The sequence below is a fragment of the Sorex fumeus genome, unplaced genomic scaffold (assembly GCF_029834395.1).
Source record: "Sorex fumeus unplaced genomic scaffold, SorFum_2.1 ptg000029l, whole genome shotgun sequence".
Taxonomy (NCBI): domain Eukaryota; kingdom Metazoa; phylum Chordata; class Mammalia; order Eulipotyphla; family Soricidae; genus Sorex; species Sorex fumeus.
Genome location: NW_026606086.1, coordinates 15,731,663 through 15,759,645, shown reverse-complemented (window position 1 = coordinate 15,759,645; position 27,983 = coordinate 15,731,663). Strand labels below are relative to the sequence as shown.

The 27,983-nt window shown below is 55.7% G+C and overlaps 1 protein-coding gene across 2 annotated transcripts; it reads left to right on the top strand.

Annotated features, from left to right (window-relative positions):
• The first annotated feature begins 15 nt into the window (after positions 1-15).
• On the top strand, positions 16-27,238 carry SRP68 (signal recognition particle 68). Of its 2 annotated transcripts, none has more exons than XM_056115432.1 (16): positions 16-194; positions 2,559-2,625; positions 4,815-4,928; positions 7,454-7,649; positions 10,313-10,395; positions 10,630-10,739; positions 10,933-11,015; positions 12,358-12,498; positions 21,194-21,292; positions 21,581-21,642; positions 23,284-23,440; positions 23,741-23,835; positions 24,563-24,692; positions 25,836-25,911; positions 26,239-26,291; positions 26,514-27,238. In XM_056115432.1, the coding sequence occupies exons 1-16, from the start codon at positions 26-28 to the stop codon at positions 26,739-26,741; spliced, it is 1,863 nt and encodes a 620-aa protein (XP_055971407.1). In that variant the 5' UTR covers positions 16-25; the 3' UTR covers positions 26,742-27,238. The 2 variants fall into 2 exon arrangements, with proteins under 2 accessions (XP_055971407.1, XP_055971405.1); XM_056115430.1 differs by having other exon boundaries at positions 21,578-21,642.
• The last annotated feature ends 745 nt before the right edge of the window (positions 27,239-27,983 follow it).

Genomic DNA, 27,983 nt, shown 5'->3' with positions numbered 1-27,983 from the left:
TCGTGCTCTGCGGCGCAGGGGCAAGATGGCGGCCGAGAAACAGGTTCCCGGCGGCGGCGGCGGCGGCGGCGGCAGCGGCGGCGGCGGAGGCGGGGGCGGCCGCGGCGCGGGAGGAGAGGAGAACAAGGAGAACGAGCGTCCGTCCGCCGGGTCGAAGGCGAACAAGGAGTTCGGGGACAGCTTGAGCTTGGAGAGTATCCTCGGGCCTCGCTCGCAATGACGACGTGTCGCTGAGGCGGGCGGGGGCGGGAAGAGGCGGCGGGTCCCGGCTCGTCTCGCCTCGCCTCGCCGCGGGGGTTCGCGTGGCGACCCTTCTCCTCTTCCTCGTTTCCCCCCCCACCGCCGACCCCCGACCCCGGGTTCGTCGGCAGCTGGCGGCAGGCTGTCCGTCGACGGCCACGACGCTCGGGGCCCCCGCCCCGGAGCCTGAGGCGCGGCGGCCCGGACGTGAGGGAACCGCCGCCGGGGCTGGGCTGCCCCGTGCCTTTTTTTGTTTGTTTTTTTTGTTTCTGCTTTTTGGGTCACACCTGGCGATGCTCAGGGGTTCCTCCTGGCTCTGCACTCAGGAATCACTCCTGGCGGTGCTCAGGGGACCATATGGGATGCCGGGGATCGAACCCGGGTCAGCTGCGTGCAAGGCAAGCGCCCGACCCGCTGTGCTATCGCTCCAGCCCCGCCCCGTGCCTTTTTGTTGTTGTTTTTGGTTTTTTTTTAAATTACTTTTATTTGGGGGGGGGGGGGTCCACAGCCCTCGGAGGCAGTGGACGCGGTGCCGAGCGGGCGCGTCTCCCGGTCCGGCGTGCAGGTTCTGCCTCGAGTCCGGACCCGGGTTCACGGCGCTGATGTCGGTTCAGGTTTTTCCCCAGAGTTAGGGAGGAGAATATCTCGGTTCTGCCACACCTGCTGGCGGTGCTCGGAGGCGACCTCCACTCGGCGGGACCATCTGGGATCGAACCGGGTTGGCCACGCGCAGGGCCGGCGCCTTCCCCCCCCCACCCCCCCTTGCTCCGGGCCCCGGGCCCTGGCATCCAGGGTTTGGGTTTGGCACCAGATCGCGCAACCCGTGAGTTGCGTTGCTCGTGAGCCCGTGTGCCGCTTTGGTGGGGATGGGTAGCAAGCTAAGAACGCAAAGAGTTGATTGGAGTGACAGGCTTTTGGGGCTGGTGCCAGGGTCCTGACCACCCCAGGGAACCTCCTCGGTGTGAAGCCCGCCAGCGCCTGATGATCTGTCATCACACCTTAAGACTGTTCAGCCCTTAAGCGTCTGCCCGTTTATTGTTTTGAACAGGCATTGTTCAAAATATTCAGCATATCAGAATGCCTTGGTTTAGGTCCCTTGTTACCCTGTCTTTTTCGGGAGAGGAGGCAGGGTTTGAAGTTTTTTTTGTTTTTTTTTTTTGTCTAACCTGGAGGTGATCGAGGATCTTTCCTGGCTCTGGCAGAGTCTCAGGAGTGATCCCTGGGGACACTTGGGGGGAAACCTGTGTGGTACTGGGGGGTCACATGGGTCCACCAAGGCAGGTGCCTTAACCCTTACCTCCAGCTCGCTTTGCTGTTCTTAGTTGTTGAAATAGTTCTTTCTGTTTTTGTGGTTTTAAAAATACACCTATAGAAAGTTAATTGAGGACTTTTTTTTTTTTTAGCTTTTTGGGTCACACCCAGCTATGCACAGGGGTTACTCCTGGCTCATGCACTCAAGCATTACTTCTGGCAGTGCTTGGGGGACCATATGGGATGTCGGGAATTGAACCCGGGTCGGCCGTGTGCAAGGCAAATGCCCTACCAGCTGTGCTATTGCTCCAGCCCCTAATTGAGGAAATTTTAAAGGGAAAATGAAACTGTGGATAAAAATCACTGAACTTCCAAATGTTTGGTATGTTTTTTGAGGGGGAACCACTTCTGGCTCTGCTCAGGAATCTCTTGCTCTGCGCTCAGGGATCACTCCTGGTAGGGCTTAGGGGACCGTATGGGGTGTCTGGAATTGAACCCAGCTGGGCAGCATGTGAGGCAAGTGTCCTGCCCTCTGTATCTCCCAGGCCCCTGATACAATTACTGTTTCAAGTGTTTTAAGATTCTTTGGAAAAATAAAAGAAGGCTGCTGGGTGGGACTTTTTCTTTTAAAAGAAAACTGCAATAATTTGGTGCACCGATCTGGCTTGGCAGGTGTGCCTCACTTGTTGGCCCCTGCAGCTTCACCGCTGGTGACGAAACAGCCTGGTGGGGGAACCTCGTGCCACCAGCAAACCACACCGCACACCTCATTACAGCCTGATTCTGCATGAATGAGTAAACCAGTGGAAAGCACCCCAGTTCCAGTCAGCGTGTGGGACTTAGCAGCTTTGTTGAAGCTGTTGGGGTTCAGCAGTCCTCACTTGCCCGGCATGCCCACCTTCCCTGTGGACTCTGCCTCAGCCTGCGTGTTCTGAATAGAATTCCCGGACATTTCCGGGTGTGCTGATACTTTAGAACTGTCGAAGAGGCTGTGATGTGACCCGGTGGGGCTAGGGGTGGGCCGGGGGGGTCGGTTTGCTGTGGCCGCTTCCTTAACCCTGCTCCAGTTCTCCAGATCATTAAGGAGTCTCAGCAGCAGCATGGCCTGCGGCATGGAGACTTTCAGAGGTACAGGTGAGTCGTGCCTGCAGGATGGCGGGCGGCCATGGTGGGGTTCCCAAGCTCACTATGGCAGATGCCTGAGGACTCTGCCTGGGAATGCCTGTTGCCCTCCAAGGATACTTTCTTTTCTTCCTTTCTTGTATTTCACAGGAGGCATGATTTTTGTTTTAGTGTTTGGGCCACACACCGGCACTGGCCAGGGCTTGGTGCTTAGCTCTGCGTTCAGGGATCACTCCTGGTGGGGTTGGGCTAGCACTGCTGGAGATGAAATCGGGTTGGCCATGTGCAAGGCAAGCACCCATGAAAACATGTTTTTTGTTTGTTTGGGGGGATGCACCTGGTGGTGCTCAGACCTTACTCCTTATTCTGCATCCAGGGATCACTCCTGGCGGGTTCAGGGGACCATGTGGAGTGTTGGATAGAACCCAGGTCAGCTGCCTGCAAGGCATGTGCCCTACCTATCGCTCTGGCCCCTGGGCGGTGCTTTGAGTCACTCCCAGAACAGGTGATGTGTTGTGTGGGAACTAGAACAGGCCTGTCCTCCAACCCTTTCCCTGGCCCCTTTTAATAATTTGTGCTGGGGACACGGGGGTGGGGGTGGGGGTGGCATCTTGCACATTTCCAGGCCACATTGAATCCCTGGCACACCTTATGGACCCCCCCCCCCAAGCCTCACCCAAAGTGATCCTTAAGTGCAGAGTCAGGAATAAGTTCTGAACATGACCAAATGTGGCCTCTTCCTTCCCCCCCTGTGCCCTGATAGCCTTAAGGCTGAGAAGCTGAAGTAGCATTTAAATAACATTTTAAAAAATTACCAATATTATTTGATTTGGGGTTAGTACATTTTTTATACATATTGATACAAACTTAGTCAAAATACACATATTGAAAATATGCCCAGTCTCTGCCAGGGTATTGGGCTTAATCTAAAAATAGAATTATCTGGGGAGGGCAGAATGATAGTACAGCAGGTAGAGCATTTACTTTGCATGCAGCCGACCCGGGTTCAAGCCCCAGAATCCCATATGGTCCCCAATACCACCAGGTGTAATTCCTGAGGGCAGAACCAGGAGTAACCCCTGAGCATTACCAGGTGTGACCCAATAAACCAAAAAAGAAAAGAGGGGCTGGAGCGATAGCACAGCAGGTAGGGTGTTTGCCTTGCAGGTGGCCAACCCAGGTTTGATTCCCAGATTCCCAGCATCCCATATGGTTCCCCGAGCACCGCCAGGAGTAATTCTTGAGCGCAGAGCCAGGAATCACCCGTGAGCAGTGCCGGGTGTGACCCAAAAGGCAAAAAATATATATATATATATCTGAGACCTGGAGTGATAGTACGGTGGTTAAGGTGCTTTCCCTGTACATGGCCTACCTGGGCTTGATCCCTGGCATCCCATGTGGTCCCCCGAACCTGCCAGGAGTGATCCCTGATTGCAGAGCCAGAAGTAAACCCTGAACATTGCTGTGTGTGGCTCAAACACCAAAAAACTAAAATGCAGTCGTTTGGTGCTGGGGAGGTAATTCAAAAGGCTGAGCACATGCTTTGCATGCAGGAGGCTCAGCTTTGATCTCCACTACCACATAGTCCATTCCTCCACCTCCACTGCCAGCTCCATCAGCTCCAGCTCATGAGCACTGAGTCAGAAGGAACTCCCAGTACCACCAGCTAGGGCCCCAAAATAAAGAATAGGGGCCAGGAGATAGCTTAGGGGGATAGTGCATTAGTGCACGTGAAATACCAGGATTTAAGCCCCTGAGAATTTTTGGGAGTGACTCTCCCACCTCCTACCCCACTAGGTGTGACCCCAAAACCAGAAATATCCTTGTGTTGAAGGAGTGTCCGTTACCAGCCAGACCTGTCAGAATATGCCGTCTGATCAGAGTGAAGCTGTGTGGGTGCAGAGTGGGATCTGGCCTGACGGCGCTCCCAACACCCTTTTTCAGTGCCCTGCTTGCCTGCTCTCAGCCCCCTTGGCCCTCAGAGCCCTAACCTCTGTGCGACTCTTTAGCCCAGACTGCAGCTGTGCACGGCCGCCGCCCCCACCAGAGGGTGACTTCTCTGGGGTCAGATACTCCTCACCATCACCCTGTTTCCAGTGGATGGGAGACGGGTGCCTGTGGCCTGGAGTCCAGCTCCCCCAGCTTCGGCCCTCCCTGGCTGGACTCTCCCTCCCCAGCAGCCTGTTTGTGGTTTCTTGCAGGGGCTACTGTTCCCGCAGACAGAGGCGACTCCGGAAAACACTCAACTTCAAGATGGGGAACAGACACAAATTCACGGGGAAGAAAGTCACTGAGGACCTTCTCACCGATAATAGGTACAGGCTCTGCTTCCGGCCTGCGTGTCTGGGGGCCCACAGGAGGAGAAGGTCAGGACCTGTCCGGGACCCGAGTGGCTGGCGGTGACAGCTGAGGCTCCGGGGCAGCTGAGTTGGGGAGTTGGGGTGTCTTGGCTGCAGCTGCTCCTGGCTCTGGGTGTTGCTGCAGGGGTTTGTTGGGGGCTGAGGCAGCCAGGTGTGGCCTCTGCTGAGGGGAGAGCTGCCCGCCCCGTCGGAGAGCCTCAGACTGCTTCTCAGCTGCAGCCACTGGCCAGTGTCCTACTGCTCCCAAGGACAGCAACACTGTCTGCAGGTGTGTTGGGACACAGGCCACCAAGAGCTTGTTTGCAGGGTATCTACCTGATTGTGTGTTTCACTTGCCGAGATGCTGTGACAGACCACATGGCCCAAACCTGAATCAGTTACTGCGGGCCGAGACTGGGCGGAGGGGCCTTTCACCAGCCCGAGACTCAGGGGGGTCTGACTTTATAGGAAATCATTACTTAGGGGCAGGGGGCCTTCATGAGAGTTGTTTGCTGTCCGCTGATCAAGTGTGTGGCCAGGAGGGTGTTTTGACACCATAGTGAAAGTGGAAGATTTGGTTTTAGTGGTGCCACACTTGGTGGTGCTTGGGAGGCCGTGCAGGCTAGACCAAGCTCTGCGGCTTGAACCATCTTCCTGGCTCAGGCATGTTTTTGTTTCCTGGGTCTCCCAAGTGATGCTCAATAGCCCAGGGCTGGTGGCAGGGGCTCCAGATGATTCTCTGACAACCAGGCTGGTGGATCTGTGCAAGCACCCCAAGGGTGTGGGGCTGCAGGCCCTGCAGTGCCCATGGTCACCCAGGCCACCTGGATACAGAGGAGAAGGCACTCACCTGGTGCATAGCTGGCTGGGTTTGTTTCTGGCACCCCCATATGCATTCCCTTCCCCAGCCCTACCAGGAGTGAGCCCTGAACACAGGGGAGTGTTGCCCAAAAAAGAAAAATCTTCCTGGGCAGTACTTAGGCAACCCCCAGGTCTGTACCCAGTGGTGCTTGGGGGGACCACCGGAATTGGGAGTTGGTTGCATGCCAGGCAAGACCTTGACCCCTCTGCTATCTGTGGCCCACAGCACTGGTTCTTGACCCTCACTGACCCTTCTGAGGTGATGGTGAGCACCAAGTCCAAGATGGCAAGAACACCATATTACGTGTCACTTACTCTCCAGAATTCCGAAGGCTTGGAAGGGAGAAGTAGCTTAAGGGTGCTTGACAGGCAACCCAGGAGACCTGTGTGGAGGAGGCTGAATCTGGAAGGAGTTGTGAGTGGAGGACCACTGTGTCCAGGGGAGCAGCGTGCCAAGGTGTGTGTGAACACCCCTTTGCTCTGCTCAGGCGGTGAAGGGTCTCCAAGTTTGAGGGACAGAGACACACATTAGCCAGAGTATAGGTTACGGCGGGGTGTACTGATGAAAGCTAATGAGCCCAAATCAGATGAATTTCTCAGGATGGTGAGGCCTTTGGATGGATGTGGGGTAAAGTGGATGGATCAAGTCTCACAAGGCTTACCCCAGTACTGCGGCCAGCCAGAGCACCCGCCCATCCTCCTTCCACTTTCTTTCTTTTTGCTCTTTCCTTATTAGGGCTCCGCAGGCCCCCACATCCCACCCCCCTCACGGTACACTGCCTTCCCAGCCCAGGGAGCACTAATGATCTCCTTGCTGCTTGAGGGGCGAGCGAGGCACGGGAAGTGGGCACTGATCCAGTGTCACACAGCTGGGCGCGGGGGCGACACTGAAGAGTCCCATTAGGCTCTCGAGAATCTATTTGTGTGTTTCTGGCTTAGGGTCACCCTGAGTCCTGACCCTGCTCCATATTCGGGGACTGTGGTGTGGGGTCGGACCTGGGCTCCTGTGTGCAGCTGGTGCTCAGCCTGCTGTGCTCTCTTTGGCCCTGCGGCAGCCTTATTTTTAGTTTTGTTTTTTGGTGTTGGGGGTCACACCCAGTGGTGCTTAGGGCTACTCCAGACTCTGTGCTCAGGGATTACTCCTGGCAGGCTCAGGGGACCTTATGGGGTGCCGGGGATTGAACTCGGGAGGGCTCCATGCAAGGCCAGCACATCCCCGCTGTACTCGTGCTCTGGCCTGAAAGCCGCCTTCTGTTTCCAGTATTTGGTTCTTGAGGCCAGAGCTAGCACGGGCTCATGCACTGGCCCTGCATGTAGGCGACCCCAGGTCTTTTCACAGCACCCCCGAGTCTCCTGAGTACTGATGCCAGGAGCGAGCCCTGAGCACTGTGGGCTATGGCCCAAACCACTCCCCTCCAAAATAGGAAAGGATTTGATTTCTAACTGGGTTGGCCGCGGGCTGGTTGCTTTTGGGATGAGTCCTGAACTGCCCGTGCTCCGTCTCTATGGGGCCGTGGGGCCGTGCTGGAGGTGCCTCGGCTTCCCTGGGAGGGAGACAAGTGGGAGGAGCTAGGTTCGGGGTAGAGGCAGGGCCTGTGTGGCCCTGCCCATATGGCCTACCTACCCTTCTCTCCCGGTAGGTATCTGCTGCTGGTGCTGATGGACGCTGAACGGGCTTGGAGCTACGCCATGCAGCTCAAGCAAGAGGCCAACACGGAGCCCCGGAAACGCTTCCACTTGCTGTCACGCCTCCGCAAGGCCGTGCAGCACGCGGAGGAGCTGGAGCGTCTGTGTGAGAGCCGGCGTGTGGATGCCAGGACCAAGCTGGAGGCACAGGTCAGCAGCTCACAGGGGTGCTGCTGTGGGGGCAGTTGGACCCTTGGGTTTGTTTGTTCTCGGGGCCACACTCAACAGGGCTCAGGGTCATCCTGGGTGGGTCTAGGGGCCCTCTGCAGTGCTGGGGATCAAGCAGAGTCAGCTGCGTTCAAGGCAAGTGTATTCCTGGCCCTAAGGAGTGGAAATTGTAGATAGGAAAAAGGAAAGTATTTGCGGGGCTGGAGACGTAGAACAGCAGGGAAAGTGCTGGCCTGGCATGTAGCTAAACCGGGTTTGGTTTTCCCCCGGCACCACATATGGTCCCATGAATCCTGGGACTGGAGCAATAGGACAGCAGAGAGGACATTTGCCTGGCATGTGACCAACTCAAGTTTGAACCCTGGCACCCCACATGGTCCCCTGAACTCTCCCAGAGTGATCCCTCAGCACAGAGCCATGAGTAAGCCCTGAGCCTGGTCAGGTGTGACCCAGAAATAAAAACAAAAGCAAAGAGCATGGAGGGTGGGCTGGAAAGTAATTCAGGGGCTGGGCACTCTCCTCGCATGGGACCATCCTTAGTTCACTCCCTGCACTGCGTTTGCTTCTCTAAGCCCCACTGGGGTGAGCCCTGAACACTGCTGAGAGTCTCTAAAAGAACCAGAAATTTAAGCCAGGAATGTCGCCCGGCGGTAGAGCGCTGCTTTCCATATGTGAGACCCTGCCCTGGGTTTGATCCCCAGCACTGCAAATGAAAGTAAAGAGGAGAAAGTCATTTCATTAGTAAGCTATGATACCTCAATATTTTGTTATGATTCATTTACTTCCAAGAGAGATCTTTATTTTACTTAACTATGTCCTTAGCTGTGATACAAGTATTAGAAATTGAATATAGGGAGGCCAGAATAATAGTACAGCCGGTAGGGCGTTTGTTTGCAAGTGGCCGGTCCAGGTTTGATCCCTGGAATCCCATATGGTCCCTGAGACGACCAGGAATAATTCCTGAGTAACTCCTGAGCACTGCCTGGTGTAACCCAAAAACCAAAAAGACAGTTGAGTATAAACCTGTAACAGCCATCGTCTCTTTTAAAAATTGATTTTAGAAAAATCGAGAATGGGCCAGTGTAGAACATGTGTCTCACATACATGAGGCCCTGGGTTTGATTGCTGGCACCAAAAAGGAACACATTTCTCAGAAGATGCCAACTTTCCTTCTATGTATTAAAGGACACCATATTGAAAGTGGAAGATTGGGTTTTAGTGAAGGCGCAGAGGACAGACAGGAACACCTGCCTTGTAAGCGAAAAACGGTCACAGGTTGGATTCCCTGGTGCCCCACATGTACCAAGTCCAGTCCTTGCAGCTGTGCTCTGGAATCCCTGGTCTCCCAAGCGATTTCAAACTCACTGCACCATAAAAAGTGTGATCTGAGAGCACCACAGCCAGAAAGGGCCCCTCAGCAAGCACCCCAAACCTATGCATGACCCCTAGGGAGTAAAGCTGCTCACAGATGGTGTGAGGAGTTAGAGCAATAGCACATCGGGGAGGGTGCTTGCTTTCATGCAGCGAATAAAGGTTCAAGCCCCGAGCACCTCCAGGAGTGATTCCTTAGTGCAGAGTCAGGAGTAAGCTCTGAGCATCGCCAAATGTGACTCAAAAGCCAAAGAAAATTGGAGCGCAAGCCCCCCAGTCAGTCATCTCAGCAGCAGACAAGTGGAGGGGAACAGGGCAGGGTCAGCTAACCTTAAAGACTTCTTTTTCAAGTTAAAATTAATACAATGGGGCTAGAGAGAGAGCATGTCAGGGCAGGCACTTCCCTTGCATGTGGATGATTTAAGTCTGACCCTCAGTGCCCCGTATGGTCCCTTGAGCCCTCCCAGGGGTGATCCTTGAGGGCAGAGCCAGGTGTGAGTCCTGAGCACTGCTGAGTGTGACCCCAACCATGCCCAAAAACTTCAAAAAACAAAACAATTATCTTTCCCATCAATTTATAATGTAGAAAATAGATTTTTATTTTCTATTTTCCTGACTACCCCACCGTAGTGTTTCTGCTTTGGTTTGGGGCCAGTTGGTGGTGCCTGGCCATGCTTGGGGGCCCTGTGTAGTGTAGGGTCACCTTGCCTCCCACATTGAAGCATGAGCTCCAGCCCTTTGCGCTCTGGCTGGCCCTAACTGTGGTGTCGGCTTGAACCCCAGGTCTCATGTGTGAAGCGTGTTCTACCACTTGAGCGATCTCCCTGGGACCCCAGATATCATGGTTTTTTTTTTTTTTTGTCAGTCTAGGTTTTTGGTTTGGGGGCCAGACCTGGCAGTGCTCAGGACTGACTCCTGGTTCTGTGCTCAGGCTCACTCCTGGCGGTAGTGGCCCTAAAGCAAGCAGGCGCCTTCCCGCTGTGCTGTCTGCCCAGATGTGTCCTTTCAGACGCAGCCAGGTAGCTCTACTATCTTTGGATCGGGCTGCGGGTTTGGGCTATGCCCAGTGGTGCTCGGGGCTTACTCCTGGCTTTGTGCTCAGGGATCACTTGTGGCAGGCTCGGGGGACCGTTTGGGGTGCTGGGAATTGAGTCCAGGCCAGCTGTGTGCCAGGCAAACGCCCTCCCCGCAGTCCTGTCGCTCAGCCCCAGATCATGCTGTGCTCCTGACGGTGGGGAGAGGTTGAGCACGGTGCGCGTTCCCTCACCCCGCAGGCGTACACTGCTTACCTCTCTGGAATGCTGCGCTTCGAACACCAGGAGTGGAAAGCTGCCATCGAAGCTTTTAACAAGTGCAAGTAAGTCCTGCAGCCCAGCGGCGGGGGAGGCTTTGATTTGAGGGGTGAGGATGGCACTGGTGCAGGCGGAGTCGGCCCCCTTTGGTCTTTCCCTTTGGAATCTGGTGATTCTCTCGCGTCCTCAGAATGTGCCAGTCAGTTCTGTCCCATTGGCTGCTGTGTTGGGTCTCGAGCCGCATCTCTTGTGTGAGTTGCTTTCTAATAAACAGCTTCGCACCCGCTCTTTCTTTCTAGAACCATCTATGAGAAGCTTGCCAGCGCTTTCACCGAGGAGCAGGCCGTGCTGTACAGGCAGCGCGTGGAAGAGATCTCGCCTAACATCCGCTACTGCGCCTACAATATCGGTGAGCATGCGGGAGAGCGGCATTCCCCGCGCCCGCCCACACCCAGCCCCAGGGCCGTTTCCGGGGCTCTGTCAGCCCCCCCCACCCCGTCTCTGCTCCCCCCACTGTCTGTGGTGCTGAAGGGGAAGGAGCGCTCCACAGTGCAGGGCTGGGGAGAACACACGAGACTCCTGACCCGCTTTTTTCCCACCAGGGGATCAGTCTGCCATCAACGAACTCATGCAGATGCGACTGCGGTCTGGGGGCACGGAGGGCCTCCTGGCCGAAAAGTTGGAGGTAATCTTGGGTGTGCAGTTCGGAAAATCTCAGGCGAAAGTATTTGTACTCCTCAATTCCATTATCCAGGGATCGTTGCTCTAGGGCAACATATAGGGCTGGAGCGAAAGTACAGTGGCCAACTGGGTTTGGTCCCTTGAGCTTCGCCAAAGTGATCCCTGAGTACAGGGTCAGGAATAGCCCCTGAGCATTGCCAAGTTTGGGCCAAAACCCAAAAATAAAAGATAAATATGCATAGTTGAACCGGGGTTTTAACCTTAAAAAAATTTTTTTTTGGTTTGTTTTTTGTTTTGGGGTGGTAGGAGGTCTCCCTGCAGTGTCAGGGACTGAACTCGGGTCCCACGGAACTCATGCTTCATACTGTTAACGTACTTTTTGCTGTGTCTTTGTCATACCTCATTTTTAAGTTATACTGGTACAACTGGGGGAGAAAGATTCACGGGCCAGAAAGATAGTACAGTGGGGAAGGTACTGGCTGTACATGCAAATGACTAGGGTTCAATCTGAGCAGCGCCAGCAGTAATTTCTGAGCCCAGAGTTAGGATTAGCCCTTGTGCGTCTTTTGGTATGGCTCAAAAAATAAATTAAGAAAAAGTTCAAATGGGTTATGTCCCATTTCTTTGCAAAAAACTTTGGCATAAAATCTGATTATTATAAAGTGAACTGTGGTGTCTCTCCAGCCCTAAATCAACAGTAGCACTGTCCTCCCATTGTTCATTGAGTTGCTCGAGCAGGTACCAGAGCAGGCACCAGTAGCGTCTCTGTTGTGAGACTTGTTACAAATCAACAGTAACTTTCTTAATTTTTTCTGTATATCTGTTTAATATTCAAGTTTCCATAAACTAAGATGTATGGTACCAAGAAGGAACTAACTTGTTTTATTTGGGGAGGGTCGTACCCACCATTCCTCAGGGGTTACTCCTGGCTTAGTGCTCAGGGTCTGTGTGATTTCAGGGATTGAGCCTTCTACATGGAAAGCACATACTCACTTTATTGAGCTCTATCTCCCCACACTCAAGGAGGAATTAAAATACAGAATTGCAAGCCAAAGAGATAGCATAGAGGAGGCTGCTTGCCTTTCCTGTGGCCAACTCTGTTTCTGATTCTGGTACTGCACAGGGTCCCCCAAGCACCTCTAGAATTGATCTCTGAGCATCATGTCAGGAGTGAACCCTGAGCACTGCTGGTTAGGACCCCCAAACCAAAAACTGTGTGTGTTTGTGTAATTGATGAAGTTAATCTAAGGCGTGGTATGTAAGTTACAGAAGACAAATTACGGTTTTTAATTTCACCTGGGATGGATCCATAGTTTAAGCTTGAACTTGCTAAACCTACTTTGCAGGCCCTGATCACGCAGACCCGAGCCAAGCAGGCGGCCACCATGAGCGAGGTGGAGTGGAGAGGGAGGACAGTGCCGGTGAAGATCGACAAAGTCAGGATCTTCCTGCTGGGGCTAGCTGACAATGAGGCAGCCATCGCCCAGGTAAGGAGTGCCTGGGTGACCTGTCTGTGGGTGTCCTTGTGTTTGAAGATGTCATGGGTTGGGTTTGGTCTTTCTGGAGTGGGGGCAGAGTCACACCTGGTGGTACTCCTGACCTGCTCTTGGCTCTGAGCTCAGGGACCACTCCTGGCAGGGCTCAGGGTTGCTGGGGATTGAACCCACGTCGACTGCTTGCCTTGTATGTGCGCTGTCCACTGTGCTGCCCCCTGTCCCCATGGTGTTGAGTTTTATTGCTGTTCACCCCTCCCTAAAGAGAAGCTGCTCTGAAGCTGGCTTTGGTGACTGTCTCAGGATGTACTCTTATTTGTTTTGTTCTTTGGACCACAGAACGTGGTACTCGGGGCTTACCCCTGGCAGGGCCGGGGATTGTACCCACATTGTGTGCGTGCAAGGCAAGCCCCTGACCCGCTGTACTAACTCTCTGGGCCCAAGTATGTACCTTTTTTTTTTTCTTTCTGCTTTTTGGGTCATACCTGGCAATGCACAGGGGTTACTCCTGGCTCTGCACTCAGGAATTACTCCTGGCAGTGCTTGGGGAGGACCCTATGGGATGCTGGGAATCGAACCCAGGCCGACCGTGTGCAAGGCAAAGGCCCTACTAGCTGTGCTATCGCTCTGGCCCCCGGTATGTACCTTTTAAATAAACTTACTTTGAGAACTGAGTTTTGGGGTCTTGGATTTAGAGGGCAGAGAAGTTTGTCACACCAGTCATCGGCAGTGGGAGCATGAGAAGTGGCTGCCAGTGAGACTTGCTCGTGGCCCAGCAGGTGGTGCAGCAGCCTCTCTCATGGGCCTTCGTGCTCCCTGGCCCTTCCAGAACCAGAATAACTTGTTCCTTGTGTGGTACAAATGAGCTCAGGCAAAGCTGTAGTAATTGATGTTGCTTGCTGACGTGATTGTTAGCCTTTGGGGTTGTGAACAACCAACGAAGACCCTTGGGGCTGGCGAGCTAGTACAGTGGCAAAGAGGCTTGTCCGCCACACAGCTGGCCCCTTCAGTTCCCCCGAACCCAACCGGGAGTTACCCCTGAGCTTGGAGCCAGGGAGAAGTTCTGAGCACTGCTGGGTGTGGCCCCCATACAAAACAAATCATGGAAATTGCTGGCGCTAGTCTGTCAGGGTTGTTCAGCGCAGCTGGGTTCCTGTCCCAGCTCCTGCACTTTCCCCGTTGACCAAGCCTCTCCTAAAATCAGCTCATTGGGAACCTACGAGGCTTTCTCCTGCTCCCACCCCATTGTGTCACACCCAGTGATGCTCAGTGGTTACTCCTGGCTCTTCACTCCACAGTCACTCCTGGCTGTGCTTGGAAGATCATATGGGATGCCAGAGATTGAGCCCAGGTTGGCTGCCTGCAAGGCAGATGTCCTACGTGCTGTACTATTGCTCTGGCCCACTTAAGAATTTTTTTGTTCAGTTAGTTGGGGGCCACATCTATTGGTGCTCAGTGCTCACTCCCAGTCCATGCTCACCATCACTCCTGGTGGGGCTTGAGTGCCAGGATTGAACCTTCGTTGGCTGCATGCAAGGCAAAAGTCTTACCCGCTGTCTCTATGGCCCCCTAATCATTTAAGAGTTTTGCTTCAGTTTTCTTGAGCTGTTGGGATGTGTAATTTTCCTTTCTTTTTTTGGATGGCACCCAGGAATTCACATATACAAAGCAAGAGCTTGATCACTGAGCCACATCCTAGCCCGTAATAGTCTTGTATTGTCTTTTTCAGGGTTTGATTTGTTTGAGTGGTGTATGAACCTCCTAACTCAGGTCTGGAGACTACCTCCTCTGTTGCTGAAGGAGTTTGTATGATGTCAGTTATTTCCCCCTTAAATGCTGTGATTTGGCAGTGAAACCATTGGACCTGTAGTTTTCATGGAGAGAAGTTGGTTGGTTTGGTTTTTGCAGTGCTGGAGGGTCGAACCCAAGGCCTCCCACAGGCAAGGCTGGGACTGTCGCGCCATCTCGTGATAGGCCCTCATCTGTGTGCAGTGTAGTGTCTTGTGTTGGTCTCTGTGTGTCTCAGACCTACAGGCAACAGGGTAGATGTGAAAGACATAGATCAGAGTGAGTCCAGGGAGTCGGGGAAGGTTTCACATTAAAAACAGTTAAGGGGAGCAGGAGTGATAGTACAGTGAGGAGGGCATTTGCCTTGCATTCAACCAACCCAGGTTCGATCTCTTACATCCCATCGGTCCCCTGAGCATTGCCAGGAGTAATTCCTGAGTACAAAGCCAGGAGTAATGCCTGAGCACCTCCGGGTGTGACCCCCACCCCCCAAAAAAGAGAGACAAGTTTAGACATTCATTCATCCGACTAAAAATTAGTAAAATAAAAACAAGGTCTGGGGCCAGAGAGATAGGACAGTGGGGAAGGTGCTTGCCTTGTACGTCTGACCTGATTTTGATTCCTGTCACTCCCAGTAGTGACCCCCGAGCACCGAGCCAGAAGTATGCCCTGAACTCAGCCAGATGTGGCCCAAAAAGGAAAAGAAAAAAAAAAAAGTAAGACCAGGATGTACCTCAGTGGTAGAATCTGCTTATCTGTGTTAAACCCTATGTTAAACCCTAGCTTTGATGCCCGGCACCAAGAACTCAAGGAAGGCTCCTCTTAGGTGTGGTCATCATCTGGCTCCGAGTGTGACCACTCCCTGCACTGAACGATATGGCCCTATGCTTGACTTGGGGGCCACACCAGTGGGCTTCAGGATCTTCTTTTGGCTCTCTGCACAGTAGTCATTCCTGGTGGTGCTTAGGTGACCATATGTGGTGCCAAAGATCAGCTGAGGGTTGAGTGCCTGCACAGGAAGCGCCCTGTACTCTCTGCAGTCTCTTCACGCCCCCTCCCCCAATTAATTCCTTTATTTCAGCCAAGTAAATTTCCGTGAATAGTCTCCCATCTAAATTACCAAGCAGTTCGTCTTCCTTTAACGCTGATGAAGCAGCACTTTCTCTTCAAAGTGGAATGATGTGGAAATAGAACAGATGCCAAATATCTGCCAAGCCCTTTCGGAAGCTTGAATAAAGGGACCTCATTTCTCTGCCCAGGATACCCTCTTCCCCTGAAAGGCGGGTACAGCTGGGGAAGGCATCCACCCCACCCACCAGGCCTCTCAGGTTGGCAGGAATGCTCAGCTGCCCACATGTCATGGTGGAGTCACTGCTTGTACTCCGGGAGCCCCCATCCCTGCAAATGCTTCCTCAGCAGGACAGAGGGCCCTGGCTGGTGACGGCTCTCATGTAGGAGTGTAGAGAAGTTCAGCCTCTACAGTTTTGGGGGCTCACCACACCCGCTGACTCTCAGGCCTTACTCCTGGGTCTGCGCTCAGGGATGACGCTTGGTCTGCTTGGGGGACTGTGTGTGGTGCCTGGGACTCGAATCTGGGTTGGCTGCGATGAGGCAGCAGCTCACCTCTGTATCTCTCTTCAGTCCCTACATTGTTTCTAAGCAAGTTAAGTGCCTAGTGCCCCATATCACACACCACATCTGTACGAAAGGGAAATAATTCAGTACTGCGTCTCTGTTAAATCTTTAATATCAGGTTTAGCACTGTAGGTGATTAAATCTCTCTTGAATCGAGTGAATCATGGGTTATTAACCCTGGAAAGTGCCCTTTAGCCCGTGGAGGTTAATCCCCAAAGAAGCCCTGGCCGGGGCGTGTCGCGCCTTACCAGTTCTCCATGCCTGCATTGTTCCTCTTTAGGGACACCCGGAGTTTCTTAAGAGCTGCAGTGTTCTTGATTTCGGGGTCGGCCTCAGCTGGCGTTGATAGTTCCTCTGTCTAGGAACAAGGCTGCAGGAACCGGGAGCCGCACTCATTGCTGCCTTGAAGGGGTTTTACGCTGGTTTCTTCTTTGGTTTTGGTGTGTTTTTTTTTTTAATCTATTTTTGGTGCCGGAACCCCGTAGTGTTCAGGGCTTACTCCTGGCTCTGTGCTCAGGGATCAGTCCTGGAGGGGCTGGGGGAACCCTGGTGGGGTTGCTAGCGATTGAACCTGGGTCACCTGTGTGGAGGTCAAGCGCCCACCTGCTGTGCTGTCTGTCCGCCCCTTCATGATGGCAGGAACGCTTAGCTGCCCACATGCACAGGGATCTGGGAGGCAGTGCAGTCGTTGACTGACTTTGCACACGCCCTGCCAAGACACAATGATGCTGGAGCACTGACGGGAACACCCTGGAGGTCCTAGAGCACCGCCAGGGTTACTGACTCCACAGGGCCAAGCAGCACCCTCAGCCCTTGCAGAGGAAGCTCTGGCTCCCTGAGCTGAGCACCCCTTGTGAGGGAGGCCCCCTGCCCCCAAATACACAGGTCTAGTCAAGTGAGAATATATCCTCACCTGCCAGAGATGATCCTGATGACTCCAGTGTAAACAGTGAGGCCCCCCCGCAAGAGAGCACAGCAGGAGGGCACCTGCCTTGTTCTATCCCTGGTATCCCATATGGTCCCTGAGTGCAGAGCCAGCTGAGGCCCCCAAACTAAAACCACACACACACAAAAACTTCTTTAAAAATAGATACGTTTGGGGCTGGAGAGATAGCACAGCGGGTAGGGCATCTGCCTTGCACGCGGCCGACCCGGGTTCAATTCCCAGCATCCCATATCGTCCCCTGAGCATCACCAGCCATCAGGAGTAACTTCTGAGTGCAGAGCCAGGAGTAACCCCTGTGCATCGCCAGGTGTGACCCAAAAAGCGAAAAAAAAAAAAAGTTTGAGGTTTTATTTATTCTCAGGTCATGGCTCATTGGGGGTACCTGGTTGGGTTTTTGATTCATACTGGCAGTTCTCAGTGGCGAGTCCTGCCTCTGTGCTCAGGAGTGAGTCTTGGCAGCGCTGGTGAATATGTACTGTCTGTGTTGGCAGTGTAGCAAGACTGGCACCTCAACCCCTTCCTTTTGGACCACATCCAGCTTTGCCCAGGGTTTACTCCTTGCTCTGTGTTCATGTTTCTCTCCTGATAGCGCGCAGGGAACCCTGTGTGGTGCTGGGAATCGAACCCAGGCACTGGCTTCGAATGGATGCCTGCCCTGCTGAGTGCATTATCCCCCTAGCTGCAGCACCGTAACCTTTGTGCTGCTCCTCCCCTTCCCCCACGCCGGTCAGTGTTAGCATGAGTTAGTCCCGAGGTTCGCTTCCGCCTGGTGCAGGTTTCTGTGGGCCGGGTGAGGCTTGGTTCTCATCCCCGGGGTTCTCCTGCGGGTGTGGTAGAGAATGTAGTCAGACTTGCCCGGTGTGTGCCTTTCAGTCACATTACTACCTTCCCGTAGTTTCTGTAGCACGGTGGAAAGAGTCTGGGGACTGTTTCTCATGTGGGGGTCCAGGCCTCAGTACCTGCACACAGCCGTGCCTGGTCCGGTGCAGTCCGCCCCGAGCCCCGGAGGCTCTTCGGTCCTTCCACACCCCTCTGCAGTGTGCCTGCTGCCTGTCCTGGCTCCTGAGACACTGATAACAGTTTGGATATGTTGGGGTGACAACCTTTCCCTTCCCAGGGCCAGTGATACCTAGAACATCCTTTGTGGGCTGGTGTCTGTCCCATCTGGCCAGGGCCAGACTCTTCCGCCCTGTGTGTTTTGGGCTCGCTTCCTCTTGGGCGTACAGGGGCTCCTCTGCAGAGGTGAGGGGCAGCTGTCTCAGTCTTTGACTTCGCTCTCTGGGCTGAAGACTGCAGCTCCCCTGGGTGTGGACTTTTCCAGGCATTGGAGTGTGGTCAGCATCAGGAAAGCATGTTGGCGTCATTTGAAGTGCTGGATGGGGTCCAGGCCCTCCCTACGGACAGGACAGGCAAGAGCCTGTGTAGCTGGTAAAACAAAGTTAGTCTTTCCTTGCTTAGACACTCAAGGCTCCCACCCAGCTTTGTTTTGTTTTGAGGCCGTATCCGGTGGTGCCCAGGACTTATTCCTGGGTCTGCGCTCAGGGATAACTCCTGGGGGACCATCTGGGATGCTGGGGATCAAACTCAGGTCAGCCATGTGCAAGGCAAGCACCCTTCCCACTCTACTATAACTTCAGCCTCCCTTCCCATCATTTTTGTTTTGGTTTGGTTTTTCGTTTGGGGCCACATCCCGTGATGCTCCGGGGTTGCTCCTGGTCTTGCACTCCACAGTTACTCCTGACAGGGCTCAGGGACCATATGGGATGTCAGGATTGAACCCAGGTCAGCCAGCGCCCTCCCGGCTATACTGTCTCTTGGGCCCCTCCCACCCATCTTAAAGAGGGTGTTGGTGGCATAGCTCTTTGCTGGACAGCACGGCCTCCGCTGAAGCAGGAGTCCATGCTGTCTGCCATGGCCTGGGCTGTGCATGGAGATGGTGTTTTGTTTCTTGGGGGGGATATGGTGGAGTTTGGACCACATTCTATGGTGTTTGGGGACTATTCTGACCTGTTGCTCTGGGCTCGCTCCTGGCTGTTCTTCCCAGAAAGCCTTCCTGCAGCCCTTCAGCCATCTCCAGAACTGGTTAGATTTTTTTTGTTTGGGGGCCACATCCAACAATGCTCAGGCCTTACTCTTAGCTCTGTGCTCAGGGGTCACTCATCGCAGGTATCAGGGACCCATAGGGGGTGCCAGGAATTGAACCTAGGTCAGCCACCTGCAAGGCAAGTGCCTTCCCCGCTGTACAATCTCTCGAGTTCTGATAATTATTTTTGACTGTCCTGTTCATGGGGTGGAGCGATAGCACAGTGGTAGGGCGTTTGCCTTGGCGTGCAGCCGGCCCGGCCGAGCCAGGTTCGATTCCTCCACCCCTCTCGGAGAGCCCAGCAAGCTACCAAGAGTACGTTGCCTGCACAGCAAAGCCTGGCAAGCTCCCTGTGATGTATTCAATGTGCCAAACACACTAACAAGAAGTCTCACGATGGAGACGTCACTGGGCCCGTTCGAACAAATCGATGAACAGCAGGAGGACAGTGCTGCAGTGCAGTGTCCTGTTCATGGGGTTCATACTTGGAAAAGCATGGGCAGCGAGTTTGTTCAAATTACTGTAAAGAATCTTGTTGCAGGCGACCAGAGGTGTGTCCTGCCTCCCCCGACCCCCACTTGAATCCCCAGCATTGCATATGATCCCCAAACTTGGGGATCACTTCCTGAGCACAGAGCCAGAAATAGCCCCTGAGAGCCCCCGGGTATGGCCTCCCCCCCAAAAAAAAGTAGGAAAAATAATCTTGTTGGGGGGACTGGGGAGATAAGAGGGCTGAGCACATACTTCACATGCAGAAGCCCATGCCCAGCCTGCAAGCACCACTGGGTGTGCCCAGAAAGAAAAAGAAGGGGAATAAAAAGGAATCGGGCCCAGGAAGAGCGCCCCAGTGGAAGAGAAGCTGCTGAGCCCGCTGAGGCCTTTCATTAGAAACTCAGTAATTTAGTGATTCGAGGTTCTTAGTGTGTTTTATGTGACACTGCTTCTCTCAAGCTGCCCTGAACAGCCCAGTAGTCAGCAGTGTGCACTGCGAATCTGAACCTCTAGGCCACAGTAGGGCCTAGCCTGTCCGTGAGGATTGGCACCCCGCCACCCCTATGCCAGGGAGCACTGGAGGGCAGGGAGCTTTTGAGAAGAGCGTGCTTAGATTTGATGCAGTCATGCACTGTCCCACACCAGAAACCAGGGCAGGATGAGCCTTTCCGAGAGAGGGTCTTTGTTCACCCCCTCCTCAGCACCTCTGCAGCAAGTGGGTGCTGTGGGGTTCCCTCCAGGAGTTTGGTACGACTGCAGTGCAATACCGAGCGCTATCAGTGGCTGCCAGTGCCACAAGGCCCTCTCAGCCACGTCCGCCCGCCCGCCCACCCCCCGCTCGGTGAGATTCTTTAAGATGATAAGGCAGTTTGGCAGGTATTCCGCCAGTGAATCATTTCTCCCTTGTCCCAGCTGGTGAGCCAGGGCGACGCCCTGTGCTTCGTGCAGAGCTGTCACCTTTGGCTTCTTGGTCTGCCTGAAACATGCGGTGCCTGTGGGATATCTGAGCACAGGTTCCTTTGATTTGGGAGAAACAGTTTGGTCTTGTGTTTGGTTTTTGTGCCACATTCAGTGCTCTGGGATCAAACCCAGGCCTGGGGCCAAAGAGATAGTACAGCAGGGAGGGCACTGGCTTTGCACGCAGGCCACATTTGATTCCCGGCATCTTAGATGGTGCCCTGAGCACCACCAGGAATGATTTCTGAGTGCAGAGCCAGGAGGAGCCCCTGAGCATCACCAACCGAAGAACCAAGACAAACAACAAATGCATAGCTCCCGCCCGCAGGTGTGTCAGGTATCCATCCTGCTGTTGGAGCCGTCCCCTGGCCTGGGGGAAAACCCACTTTGACTGGGGGTTGATTGGTAATACTGAGCCTGAGAGACTCAGAACCTGGGGCAGCTGCAGGCACTGCATCCTGAAGCTCAGGTCCCACCGCTGCCCCACATGGTCCCCCAAACACGGCCACCCCCAAGCTGCCATTGAGCCACTCTCTCTCTCCCCACAAAAAATTAGAACCTGCAGTGTGTTTGGAAGGCAATGGGCTTACGCCCAGGTAAGGGGGGACCAGCCGTGTGTTGTCATCTTCAGGCTGAGAGAGCAGCGCTGCCCCATTGGGTCTTACCCTGGGGGATGCGCGTCCTGAGCAACCACATTCGTCACCTCTGAGCCACCACATGTGCCCCCTCCCTGCCCACGTGCTGGGGCTTCCTTCACAGAAGCTTTCCCCTCCTGTCCTCCTGTCCAGGCCGAAAGCGAGGAGACCAAGGAGCGGCTGTTCGAGTCGGTGCTCAGCGAGTGCCGGGACGCCCTCCAGGCCGTTCGTGAGGAGCTGAAGCCAGACCAGGTACCCTGTACCCCGTGCTCTGGGACCCCGTGTCACTCTTGATGTCCCCGTGAGCGAGGGCCCCCACGCGCCTCAGGCTGCGATACTCTTTTCTCCTGTCCCGTCCCCTGTGTTTGCCACCTGCAGGGGCCCGGGGCCATCCCCAGCCAACAGACAGCCACAGTTCCTTGGTGGCCCTGAGAGAGAGACAGGCCCCGGCCGTGCTGGCCATGCCTTGACGTCCTCTCACCATGAGGCCCCGCACTGAGTGCGCCCCATACGCCTCACCTTTCCCCCTCTCCGCAGAAGCAGAGAGACTCAGTTCTCGAAGGGGAGTCGGGCAAGGTGTCTAACCTGCAGTACTTGCACAGGTAACGGCCCCCGTGGGTTTGCGTGGGGCTCCCTGCATGCTGCTGGTGGAGAGAGGGGCTGTGTGGTGACAGTCTGCAGCTGCTCCTGTCGCGTCCGCTCTCGTTGCTGGCCCTTCTATCCTCAGGGCAGCTTGCGGGCGGCTGCCTGGCCTCTCTCCACAGTGTCTGTGCCGTGTGTCTGGTGCAGTTGCCAGCCCTCACCTCGGGCGTGCCGTAAGGCTCTGGAGAGATGGACAGGGTGATGGACGGGCTCAGCTGTGCCAGCTGTCCCCTTAGTCACCTTGTCAGAGGCTGGGACTATGGCCCAGCAGGCTGAGCACAGACTGCAGGAGTTTAGGCTCCATCCCTGACCACCTACCCCTGAGCACAGAAGCAAGAGTAGTTCCTGAGCACTGTCTGGAGCAGTCCCATGGCACCAGAAAGACTTTGGCCTTACCAAATTTGTTATTATTATTAATCTATTTTTGGTATTTGGGCCACATCTAGCTGTGCCTGGGGATCACTCCTGACAGGGATGAAAGGACTCTGTTCGATGCTGGGGATTGAACCCAGCTCAGCCGCCTGCAGGCGAGTGCCTCGCCCCTTTTCTATCTCTCCGGCCCTTTAGGTATGGTTTTTTTGTTCCACTTCTCATGGGCGCAATCTCCTCTTGCCTTCTGGGCTCAATATTTGCTCAGTTTTTTTCTCCGCACTCTGCTACTTCCAGGTTGCCTTTTCCCTCTTGGTTTTGCAGCTCTGTCTTATTTGTTCGTTTGTTTGTTTTGCTTTTTGGGTCACACCTGGGCGATGCACAGGGGTTCCTCCCGGCTCTGCACTCAGGAATTACTCCTGGCGGTGCTCAGGGGACCATATGGGATGCTGGGAATCAAATCTGGGTCGGCCGCTGCATTGCAAGGCGAACGCCCTCCCCGCTGTGCTATCGCTCCAGCATGGGGCTGGAGCTCTGTCTTGTGAACAGTTTTCCTAGATGCCTGAGTTCCTTCCCTCACTTCCCTCTCAGCAGTGGGGGCCACTATTGGGGGACCTGCATGTGTCTGGGGGCTCCCCCGCTGCAGCTTGGCCCTGGGTGTTCTGGCTCCTCATTCCCCCAAAGGACCCAACAGGGTTTCGTGTGGCTGACCCATGGCCCTGGGTCACGGCGGCTACTCCTGCCCTCACAGTTGGGTGAAAAGTGGCCGGAAGCACCACACTAGGTGCCCGGTGGTCCCTGAACCCCTCACATCCCTCATTGCGCCTCCTGGTTCCCTCCCGAGAAGGTGGCCACAGGATCCAGAGGCCTCACTGCTATCTCAGTGTCGGCTGTGAATGGTCACCAGCTTCCTCCCCAGCACTGCAGGGACCTTGGGGGGGCGGGAGGGTGGGGGCACAAAGTTCCAGCTAGCAGGCATCCTGCCCGTCTCTGGGTGGATGCTGTGTCACATGGGACGTGCACAGACCCTCAGTGTTGGCTGCCGTGAGCACGTGGTCAGATGGGCACCGCTTCTATGGAGGTCCAGTATGAGGGTGCTGCGCTGACCCTGTTTTGGGGCCGCCCTCGGCCAGCAGCCAAAGTTGAGGGCCCCTGCCCCGCAACAGGCCTGGGCTCACTGCCTCCCCCGGTCAGCCCCAGCCCAGCCTGAGTGACCATGGGCTCCTTTTCAGCTACCTGACCTACATCAAGCTGTCCACGGCTGTCAAGCGCAACGAGAGCATGGCCAAGGGTCTGCAGAAGGCACTGCTGCAGCCACAGCCCGAGGACGACAGCAAGCGCTCACCACGGCCACAGGACCTGATCCGGCTCTACGACATCATCCTGCAGGTGCCCTGAGGGTGGCGCGGCTAGCCCTGCAGCCAGGGGGGCACAGTGACATGACCCGCAGGGCAGACAGTGTCTCACTTTTTCCCAATTCTCCCCCACCCCACCCCACCCCCGCCCCCAGCTCTGGGCACCCAACCCGCGTGAGTGTGTTGAGGGGGTTGCCTTCAGCCAGGCGGGTGCAGCACTGGGCAGCCTGCTTGCTACAGTGACCAGAGGGCCCTGCTCCCACTTCCCCTGTCTCCCGGGAGCTTCTGTTGGAAACTCAGTCTGCGGTTCCTCTTTGGCAATGTTCATATGCAGAATCTGGCGGAATTGCTCCAGCTGCCGGGCCTGGAGGAGGACAGAGCCTTCCAGAAGGAGATCGGGCTCAAAACGCTGGTGTACAAGGCCTACAGGTGAGCACCCTGACCAGATGGGCTGTTCGCCACTGCTTGTGACTCTGTTTGCGGGTTGTTCCATTATTTGGGGCTGCGCCTGACAGTGCTCAGGGGCTACTTTAGCTCTGCCTTGCTCCCAGCAGTCCCTGTGGAGGCGCAGATGGAGCCAGGCCTCCTGCCCCTAAAGCCTGTGCCCACCCCGTTGAGCTCTCTCTCGGGCCCCAAGTCTGTTTTGTTGTTCTTTTTTGGGGCCACACTCGTGGTATTCAAGGTTTCCTTCGGCTCTGCACTCCTGGCGGGCTTGGGGACCTGTGGGATGCCAGGATTGGACCCAGGTTGTCGTATGCAAGACAAATGTCCTACCACCTGCACTGTTGCTTCGGCCCCCCGAGGTGTTTTCACGGAAATTGTATTCTCTGTGGGTGGAAGAGGGTGGTGTCCAAGGGCAGTTGAGGGCGATCAGCTCTCCTCTGGCTGTGGGGGCACCCTTTGCTGTCCCACCCTATCTTGGTGCACATGCCCCGCTAGGAGAGACTCCTGGGGTTGGGGGTGTGTGGACGCCACGGGCACGGGGGGCTGCCTGCAGCTTTCCCTGCCGGGCCGGTTCCAGGGAGCAGTGTGGCTGCTCGGGCCTGACCTGGAGAGCACTGAGCTCTGTGCTCTGGGTCCGAGGCTTGTTTTTTCCTGGTCCAGTGCTCAGCAGACACGGGGCACTCGCCCATCGCACTCTTTTCCCTCCTGTCAGGTGCTTCTTCATCGCTCAGTCCTACGTACTGGTGAAGAAGTGGAGCGAAGCCCTGGTCCTCTACGACAGGGTCCTCAAGTACGCCAGCGAGGCCAGCTCTGATGCCGGCGCCTTTAAGAACAGCCTCAAGGTGAGCTGCTGGTTGCCCATGGCAGGGCGAGGCTGCCCACCGCGAGGCTCCAGGGCCAGGAATGTCGACGTTTCTCGCCTCAGATCTCAGCCCTCTGCATCCCGAGACTCTGTTGTGTTTGTTTTTGTTATGTGTGTGTGGGGGGGCGTCTAACTGGGGTGCAGCCACTGAGCCACACTCCCTGCTGGGAGCTGACCTTGCGCCCCTTGCGCACAGCGGGGTGGGGGAGGAGGTCCCACTGTTCAGGCCCACTGCTTGGGTCCTGCATCCTGACATGAGCTGACCCCAAGCTGGCCACGAGGCAAGTGCTCCTGCTCCGATCTCAGGCTCAGTGCTCTTGTACGCGGCTTTGGGAGCCAGGGATCCTGCGCGTGTGCTCAGCCCAGTTGGGCCTGTAGATTGGTCCAACCTACCAGGCCCAGGGTATCACTAGCATGCATGTTCAGAACAGAAGCTGAGTCGCCTGGCAGGCAGCAGTGTGGAAGAGTACTGGGCTGCACAGGGATGCTAGCTTCTCTTCAGGCCACACAGGAGTACAGCAAGTACAGAGACGAGCGGGGGCGGGCCCCTTTGGGTAGCGGATACTGGGTGGATGTTTGTCCTGGGAAGGAGGCCTCCAATGATGCCCACATGACCTTAATGGAGCGGGCACGGCATTGGCCTTGCAGGCCGAGTGGGAGAGACTCAGTCACAGGTTGCTGCTTTGGTACTGGTTTGAGTTTGGAGAGCTGAGGGGCTGCTCCCGGCTCTGTGCTCAGGAATTGCTCTCGGAGGTGCTCAGGAGACCGGCGACCGTGCCAGGAATTAGGCATGGGCCTACAGCGTGCACGATCTGTGCTTGCCCCTTGCTGTCTCCCCCGCCCCAGGTCAGCTGCTTCCCAGGGCCACCTCCGTGGATGTCACGGGCCGGGTGCCTGGTCTCCTCTGCAGAGTGGGCACACTCACAGTATCATGCCTGCAGGCTCTGCCCACCGACCCAGCTCACAGCTCTCACCGCACATAGCCACTTATGGGGCTTCCACGAAGAACCATTCAGGGTCTGCAATGCAGGCCAGAGGGATGACTCACACCGAGCAGTTGCCTCCATGTGGGGGCATGGCAGGTCTTGGGGGTCACGTGACTCGGTGCGGTTTCCTCTTGTAGGACCTGCCTGATGTGCACGAGCTCATCACACAGGTGAGGTCGGAGAAGTGCTCCCTGCAGGCGGCGGCCATCCTGGGTGAGTCGGCCCGTCCCCTGCTGCAGGGATGGCGTGGGGTCATATGTGAGGCGGTTGCCCTTAGTCGGACCCTGAGATACCAGGTGTGCAGCTGCGGTTCAAGAGATGCCATTTCCCTGTCCCTTAGCCCTGGTGGTCTGGCCTGACCACAGGCAGGCTCACTGTCCATTAGTTTTGGGTTTGGGTCTGCCCAGCTGTGCTTGGGTGCTCCAGTCCCTGTGGCACCAGGGCTGGGACCTGGCATCCCTACCCCTGAGCTGCCTCAGGCCCTGGGACTTGGCCCCATGTGTTCGGCCTGTGCTTACTTTGTCCCTGTGGAACTTGCAGACGCCAGCGACCCCCATCCCACAGAGAGTAGTGCCCAGATCAAGGACAGCAAGGTGAGGCGGGGCCTGAAGGTGGCCGGGAAAGTCCCATGGTGGGGGAGGGGGGTCATCAGTATACTCCCCCGGAGGAACCTCTCCAGGCATGGCTGCCTGTGCCCCAGCAGCCTCCCCAGGGGCTTGGTCACACCCAGCTCTCAGGGGATGGGGTTTATGGGGATCCTGCGCAGGTGCTCAGCCCAGTTGGGGTCTCAGAGCTTCCCTCTGACTTGCTTGCAGCCTCTGGTCGAACGGTTTGAGACCTTCTGCCTGGACCCATCCCTGGTCACCAAGCAGGCCAGCCTGGTCCACTTTCCTCCAGGCTTCAGACCCGTGCCCTGCAAGCCGCTCTTCTTCGACCTGGCGCTCAACCACGTGGCCTTCCCTGCCCTCGATGACAAACTGGAGCAGAAGGCCAAGAGTGGCCTCACCGGCTACATCAAGGGCATCTTTGGGTTCAGGAGCTGACCAGGCTCTGCTTGGGGGCGGGGGGGCCGCTCTGAGTCTGTATGTGCGAGAGGCCTCACGGGTTCTGACGGGGAATCCAGCCTGCAGCGGCCCGGGCAGGACAGCCTGCCAGCCTGGCTCCCTCTGAGCGTCTGTGCCCTTCCGCTGGTGACGGCAGACTCCCGCTGGGGGTGCCTGTGACGCGTGGCCCAGGGTCAGACCCGTGGGCGGACTCCCCCAGGCCCAGACCGGGTCCTGGGCGTGCTGGACTGTTTTCTTCAGTCCCATGGACCTGAAATGAACTCATCCTTGCCAGAAGCTTCTGAGCCTCTCAGAACATGGGCCCATGATGGGGAACACTGGCGGCGTCACCCCAGAGCAGCGCCGGCCCTGTCCTCCTCCCCGCTGCAGGAAAGTTCCGGAGCGTCACGGCAAGCAAAGAGCTCTATTTTTAGAAGAAACATGTCACACTCAAAATGATGCAAACAAATCTTATATTAAAAGGCCGAGATGCTGGAGACTCTGGCCGTTTCTGCCGCTCCTCCCTCCCGGCCCCACTCTGCTCGAGGGCGTGGCCAGCACCTCGGCCATCGCTGTCCTTTCATCTCTCCAGGGCCACACTCTGTGGTCTCCATTGTGGGGTCTGTAGCGGATGGAAGCCATGTAAGGAAGCAAGGGATAAGGGCGACTGGAACCCGAGGTGGGCCCGGGCCACTCATGCCACTGTCCTGTAGGAAGGGGCCGCCGGAGACTGCTGGCCTGAGTGTCCAGACTCGGCAGGCGGCCGAGGGCTGTTCTCAGGCCTCACTGTGGGGAAGCTGCAATGGTGCAGGATCCAAACAGGCTTCCGGGCCACAACTGTTTTTCCCTGGACTCTCAGTTGCTCTGAGCTGGCTGCTCTCCCCGTCTCCTTAGGGTCAGTCTCTGGAAGCAGGTTCTATTCTGCTCGAGCCCATTTCCTCACAGTCATAGTACACGTGGCCTCGGAGGGTGTGATTTTTTTTTTGGGGGGGGTGGGTGTCACACCAAGCGATGCTCAGGGGTTCCTCCTGCCTCTGCACTCCGGAATTATTCCTGGCGGTGCTTGGGGGACCCTATGGGATGCTGAGGATCGAACCCGAGTCGGCCGCATACAAGGCAAACACCCTACCCGCTGTACTGTCGCTCCAGCCCTAGATTTTTTTTTTTTTTTTTTTTACTTTTTGGTCACATCTGGCAGTGTTCAGGAATTATTCCCTGCTCTGTCCTCAGTAATTACTCTTG